This window comes from Echinops telfairi, unplaced genomic scaffold, assembly GCF_000313985.2.
Source record: "Echinops telfairi isolate 266 unplaced genomic scaffold, ASM31398v2 ScPeMD7_7459;HRSCAF=8497, whole genome shotgun sequence".
Classification (NCBI taxonomy): Eukaryota; Metazoa; Chordata; class Mammalia; order Afrosoricida; family Tenrecidae; genus Echinops; species Echinops telfairi.
In genome coordinates, this window is record NW_022111359.1 from 8,349,507 (window position 1) to 8,356,432 (window position 6,926).

Here is a 6,926-nt window from a genome sequence, read left to right on the forward strand (position 1 = left end):
ATGAATCCTGGGTCACAGCTATTGCTACACCTAGAGTGAGGAATCTGTAAGAAGGAAATCAATGATAATAGTTCAGAGTCTTGTATGAAACAATCATATTACCTTCAAATGTGATCATAGTGTATAAAAATGTTTTGTTTTTATTTAATGATCCTGATGCCTAAGGGCCCAATTGATCCTGAATCACAATGATACTATTGCTATAGCACACAGCAGAACAGCCTCATCAGGATCCAAGTCTGTATTCTTTAAGGAAGCATATCAACAAGGCTTCCTCTGTTGGAGACAATGTAGGTTCCTATCACCACCCATTCAGTTAGCATCCAAAATGTTAACTATTACACCACCAGACTTATAATATATACAAACTTATGTTTGAGATACTTTCCAAACTTTGACCCAGCTGAGTGCATACAGTGAGGACAAGCAAAATCATGATCCATCCTTGGGATGCAAGTTTAAAAGATTAAAATTTCAATTTCCAAGAGAAAAGGAAATGAGGAAATTTGAATTGATTTTTTTCATGCATGATATCATGATTTGAGGTCACCAGAATATGTCCTGTACTAGTTAAGTCCACGTAGGCCCTACCACAATGGGCTCAAGCATAGAAACAATTGTGAGGGTGGAGCAGGTCTGAGAGATCAATGTTTCATTCCATTGTACATGTGGTTGCTATGGGTTGGAACCGACTCAACGGTACCTGTCAACAACCACAAGACCCAGGGGACACAAAGTATTTTTAATCAACTACTAACAGAAAGGTGGACTGTCTGAAGCCACCTAGAATCACCCCAGAAAGCAGTAGATCTACTTCTGTAAAGAATAGACCCAAAGAAACTCCATGGGATTCAGAAGAATAGACATGACTGAGAATTAACTGAACAACAGTGGGTTTGAGGTTTTTTGTTGGTTTTTTTTATAATTGGGGTTGGTGGTCATGGCTGTGAAACAATAATCTCAACCAAAAGTGATGAATACTATCTCAACTTCTCTGGAAAATAGGTAGATTGGATTTTTAAATTGGTTCATATTGCTGAATCATTAGTCTCACTGTGTTGGTGTGATATATAAAACATTTCTACATTATTTTTAGTATATATTCTAAATATCATATATATATATATATATCCCTCAATTTTATTCTGACAAGTGGTGGCACATGCACTCAATACTAACACAACCACTGATAGCAAAGAAGAAAGTTTGACCACCTGCCTCTGTTAACATCACAGCCTAGAAACCCTAGGGAGAAATTCTACACTGTAACACATGGGGTGGCCTTAAAGCAAAATGTCCCCTCATATCCCTTAGATGGCAGACAAAAAAGTAGACCCTGTTAATCAATACAGATTTTATCATAAGTTAACTGGCCACAGAATTATTCTCGTGTCTTGTTTCTGCTTTGAGATACAAATGAAGAATTCATCCAAACCTCGGTGAATCCGAAAGCCCATTCTATCAGCTCCTCCTGGATCATCAAACCTTGTCCACGTGGATCCTGGGGGATGAACTCTCCGACTTTCATGGGAAGGCGAAGACCACCAGGAAAATTCAGAAAGTTCATAATCTCATATCGTGACACACAGTTTCTGTTCTCATTCAGGGAGACATGTTCTCCAGCACTGTTTTCCAGATGTGTGCTTTTTAAGAAGGGGTGGAGCTAAAGGAGAGAAATCATTAAGAAAGGAGATGAACATGGACATTAGAGACAAAAAACTCAGGTGTGAACTAAAGATATGTGTAGTTGCTAAGCAGTGACACTGGTTTTCCTCATCTGTGTGTCTCTGTCCCTTTCTGAACAGGTATCATCTCAGGATGATCACGGACTGTTTCGTGTGTTCAAGGAAGAGCACTCTACCCTACCCCAGATAAATAAAAACTTCAACCCACAACAATTAAGCAATTGTGACTCACAACAACACTATTTGTTAAGTGAATTGACCTGCTACATCTGGTTTTCTTGTTTCATATTTGCCAGACTGTTGGGTTTTATGTTGTTGCTGTTCTTTCCATCGTGAGGCAGAATAAGTTGGATCACCATAACTTAGGCTAATAATATAGAGAAAATCAAATAATTTGTGTTACCTGTGCCTCAGGAGTAATTTCTATACCTTTCCAGAAAATTTCACTTCTGGTGACTCTATTAGGAATTAAGAGCATCAATCCCAAACATTGGTTTTCTGAGGGCTCCTAAAGAGATTCATTAAACGCAGGGAGACTCAACAATATCTTGTCAATAAACTGATGACTGTAGATGTATGGATTCCATCTTGGAGTTTTAATTCCGTTGGTCCAGATGTCTATTATGGTCCTCGGGTGCTGTGATGGTTAAGCCTCAGGCTGTTATCCACATGGTCAGCAGTTCAAAACCACCAGCAGCTCTGAGGGACATTGGCTGGACTTTCTAATTCCATAAACATTTAGAGTTTCATAAACCCACAGAGGGCACTTGATCCAGCATTGACTCGATGGTAGTGAGTTTGAGATGTATCTGGTATCATGTTTGTTGGCTTCCATCCCATTCACCTCTCTGTGGATTATTGTACTAACAGACTTTCTCAGACCCACCAGAAAAGAAACTCACTGCCAGCCAGTGATTTGAGTGCATTCTTAGAAAATTCACTGTTGTCAAGCCAAATCTGACTCATAATGACCCTAGAGATCAGCACAGAACTGCCCCTATGAATTCTTGGGGCCATAACTGGTTACAGAAATCTAAAGCTGATCTTTCTCCATCAGAGAACATAGTGGTTTCTATTGTTGACCTTGTATTTAGCAGGGAAACACATAACCCTCTGTGCCTCAGGGTTCCTATTCAATTTATAGCAATCCTACATAGGTTTCAGAGTTCGTAAATCTGTATAAGAACATATACCTTTGCATTCTTCTATGGAGGGACTTCTGGATTTGAAGCACCCAGGCTTTAATATGATTTGAAATGATTTGCATGATTTGAAATTAAGAAATATTAATCATCCTTATTCTTGAAGATTGCAAAGATTCCCAAATTCAAACTCACAGCCATCATGTCAATGCTAAATCACAACAACTGTATGGTTTACAGGAGGAAAAAGCTCAGTCTTTTTCATGCTAGTGGTTTCAAACTGCTGACCATGTGGTTCACAGTCCAATGGTAACCACTGTGCCACCAAGGTCGAGTCATAAAATGTTAACTCAACAAACTAAATCACAGCTACTGAAAAGCCCTTCATATGAACCACTTGCAAAGGACGTTTTACCTGCCAAGGGAGAATCACAGGGTGTTCTGCTTCCATCTTGTCCCTAGGTTCCTCACCCATTAACATCATGTCATGCAGGGCATGGGCCACCAGGTGGACAGCATTATAGAGATCATTGGTGGATTTCATTAGGGTCGTGTCTATTTTATGCTCAGTCACTGACTCCAAGGAGGCATTGGATGGGCACTCATGAATTTCCCCACATACAGTTCCTGCAAGTGAGCAATTAAAAGCGGAGAGCCAGTATTTGGTCAGGAAAAAGTCTTCTGGGTACTTGGAAGGATTCACTGTCCTGAGAAAGTCTTTGAAACCAGGTATCTCAGAGTTCTGGTGTGAAAAGAAAAGAGTCCCATGGAAAATATTAAATAAATAAAGCGTTGGTATCAAAGAAAAATTCCACTGTGATGTAATGATCCATATCTTGTGGGGCATAAGATTATAGTCATCAATAAAAGTCATAGTTAGTAATGTATTGATCTCACCATAAATGGTGACTACATTTGCAGATGAGTCCAGGACTCTGGGGAGGTAGGTCGCATCTCCTGGGCTGTATATTCTCTTGGTCACAGGAACTTTTTCTATGAATGCCACACAGACACCTTTGATGGTCATCTCTTTTCTAAGGTCCCAAATGAACTGTTCACCTTGTGTATCATCTGGCACTAAGATACCAACCCACGTCCATCCAAAATGGACCAGTAAGGAGACCAGGCCCGAGGCCAGACAATTGTGATTGAGGGAAATTTGATAGAGAGAGGAAAACTGGTCCTTACTTTTCAACAAAGGATCAAAAGTGCCGTAGGAGATCTGAATCAAAAGAGAGAAATAGTCCATGTGAGTTCTCAGAAGCAAAGTTAAAAACAGAACTGTAGTTAAACATGATGCTGACTCATAGTGATTCCATGTGTACGAAGCAAAGCTGCGCTCCACTGACTTTTCATCACTGTGACCACTGGAAACAGAGTGTCAGGGACTCCATAGGTGGTGTGTGAGTGGGGGAGTGATTCTAGACTCAGAGTAACACAGAGCAGGACTGCCCCACAGGGTTTTCTAGGCTGGATCTTTACGGGAACAGACAACAATGTCTTTCTCCCAGGGAGCAGCTAGTGAGGTGAAACTGCTGACCTTTCAGGTAGCAGCTTAGCTCTTAACAGCTGCATGCACAGGGCTCCTTTTTCCACCCTTACACTGCTGAAGAGAACCCTGTGCGTATGAAGCAATACTCAGATGTACTGGGTTTAGATTCTGACTGTATTGTGTTTAGCTGAATGACCTGAGACAAGTTCAATAACTACTGTGCATCAGAGTTTGCACATTTCTAATAGCTAACCTAATCATCACACTTTGTCATTTCCTTATTATTGGGACTGAGTGTGTTAGTAAATGAAGAGAATTTCAAAGTGTGCTAAGGTTAAAATTGTATTCTCTCATAATATGTGTGGTTCTCCTGACATTGACACCTGTGGACCCAATCCCTCTTAGAAATCAGGTTGTGTGTTATGTCAATTAGCCCAAATCTGTAAGCCTGGTCCTAAACCTGTCACTTCTCAGTGTTGTAAAGACAAGCACAGAGATGCATAAAAACAAATGTGGGGTAATGATCCCATGTGATGATAGCCAAGAAATCAAGTAACAAAAACTGAAGAGACACAAGTATTACCCCCCAGAGTTGACAGAGCGATAACCTCACTCTAGATTCAGTGCCCTGGATTCAGATTCTAGCGTCTAGAAATAAAAACCCATTTTTTTAAACCATCTTTTTGCAGTATTTGTTACAACAGCACTAAGTAAATAAGGCAATTCTCGTACACCACAGCATATGGTTAGATAAAACTACTTTAAGTGAAAGATGAGATAAATAACTTAGCGAAGAGATCAGTGAATGAATTATTCCATTTGCCTGTTTATGCCATTTGGTCTGTTCCAGAGAGCGAGTTTGCAGGTCTGAGAGGATCTGAGCAACAGAATTTCTAGAAGGCACTTTGGCTTGGTCCAGAAGCAACAGCAGTCTCTGGCAGATTTGTTCCTGTCCCAGTTTTTGACCATTTAGAAACAATGGACAGTACCTACATCCTTCTTCTCTTCCACTTAAGTGGCAGGAGAACCAAACTGAGGAAGGAAAGGTCCACTTCCGGTGCCCGTACCTGTGGCGTCCTGTAGAGCTCCAGCAGTGCCCCAGCTTGCTCCAAGAACTCAGAGGGGATTCCTGCAATGACTGCCATGTTCTTGGTGTGTGTCTGGCAGTTGTAATTAGGGATGGGGGGCTCCCTTTCTGACAGCCATCCGAGGACACTCTCGAGAGTTCTGAAAACACTAGGAAAGGCATTGTAGAGCCGGAAACCCAGGGAAATGTTGGGGAGCACGAGGGGACTCCTGTTAATCTCCTCGATGGCAAAAAGAAATATCAGAACGTAACCATAATTTTGGAAGTTCAACCTGCACAAGGCCAAAAAATAAATGCATTTTAGAAATAAAAGAGATACACTTCAATTCCTATATAGGCTTCCATTTATTATACTACACAGATATTCTGCATTTTTTCAAAATTGAAGCTTTGTGGCAAGTCTGCATTGATCAGGTCCAACAACAAGGTTTTCCAATAGTGTGTGCTCCCCGTGTGTCTCTGTGCCACATTGCTGTAAGTCGCACCACATTCTAACCTGTTCCTAGTGGCATCGCATTCTCAGTAGGCTACAGTCTAGCAATAACACAAATTGGTTATGCACTAGGGAGCTAAAAGGAAAAAAAATAGTGGGACTCGCTGTATTGAGGTATTTTGATTCAGAGTCTGCAAAATCTAGAAGGCATGATTGTCCCAACCAAGAGGAGATATTGAGAGGTTTGATTGAGATGTTAGTGCACAGAAAATGATGTGTTTATAGCTTTTGGAACTCCGCTTATGTGCATGCTGTTCCTAAAGCATCAGTAGGTTCAGACCTAAAATCCCAGACTGGGTGAAGAAAGATTTCTTAAAATGAGTGAATATTAAAAGCACCCGAGTTCATTGGGGAGAAGGGATTACAAAGGAAGTATTTCACATCTGTTTGTATTTACATGTCAAACACTGATTTTTGGAGTTTACGCAACAAACACTGGGTTAGGAACATAGGAAATAAAGAACTACCTGAAGCAAATGATTGTGATCCACACAATGAAGCCAGGTAGGACAGGGACGCCAACACAGAAAGCTTGGAGGAAGAACAGCTTCAGGATGCAATGGAATCATCAGAATTTCTTTGGTGAAGATGTCCACAATCAGACAGCACTTAACAAGCTCTACATGCACAACGCTATGATTCTGATTATATCCTCCCCCTTGTGCAAATCCTGTGCTTGTCCTCCCCATTGTTCCACCATTCTTGACTTAAACTCAGTGCCCCTAAGCTTCTGAACTAACCAATCAAGTTGCCATTAGCAGTCTGATTTCACACAATTGTTCTTTACAAGAGCACATTCTCAAGATAGACTTTCTTTAATTATAAACATTAACTATTTCTTTTCCTTTTATTGATTTCAATGATGATTCAGAGGACAGAATTGCTTTAAGATTTAAAGGTTAAGATTATCTCAAGGCAATAGTTGGAGGGGTTCACCACACCTCCATGACTCCAGAGAGTTTCCTCAGAACTTTTGAAAAACACACTTCTGATACAGTGTGCTGCATAATCTATGGGACAGATCACC

The 6,926-nt window shown here is 40.6% G+C and overlaps 1 protein-coding gene across 1 annotated transcript in view; it reads right to left on the reverse strand.

Moving 5' to 3' along the window:
* Nucleotides 1-5,464, reverse strand: part of LOC101655706 (vomeronasal type-2 receptor 116-like) — a 140,768-nt gene extending 135,304 nt beyond the window's left edge. Inside the window, exons 1-3 of the mRNA XM_013007637.1 lie at nucleotides 5,387-5,464; nucleotides 3,243-4,049; nucleotides 1,436-1,663 (exon numbers count right to left, since the gene is read on the reverse strand). Coding sequence (XP_012863091.1) covers nucleotides 1,436-1,663; nucleotides 3,243-4,049; nucleotides 5,387-5,464 — 1,113 coding nt within the window. The remainder of the gene's footprint in view (nucleotides 1-1,435; nucleotides 1,664-3,242; nucleotides 4,050-5,386) is intronic.
* Nucleotides 5,465-6,926: the final 1,462 nt, after the last annotated feature.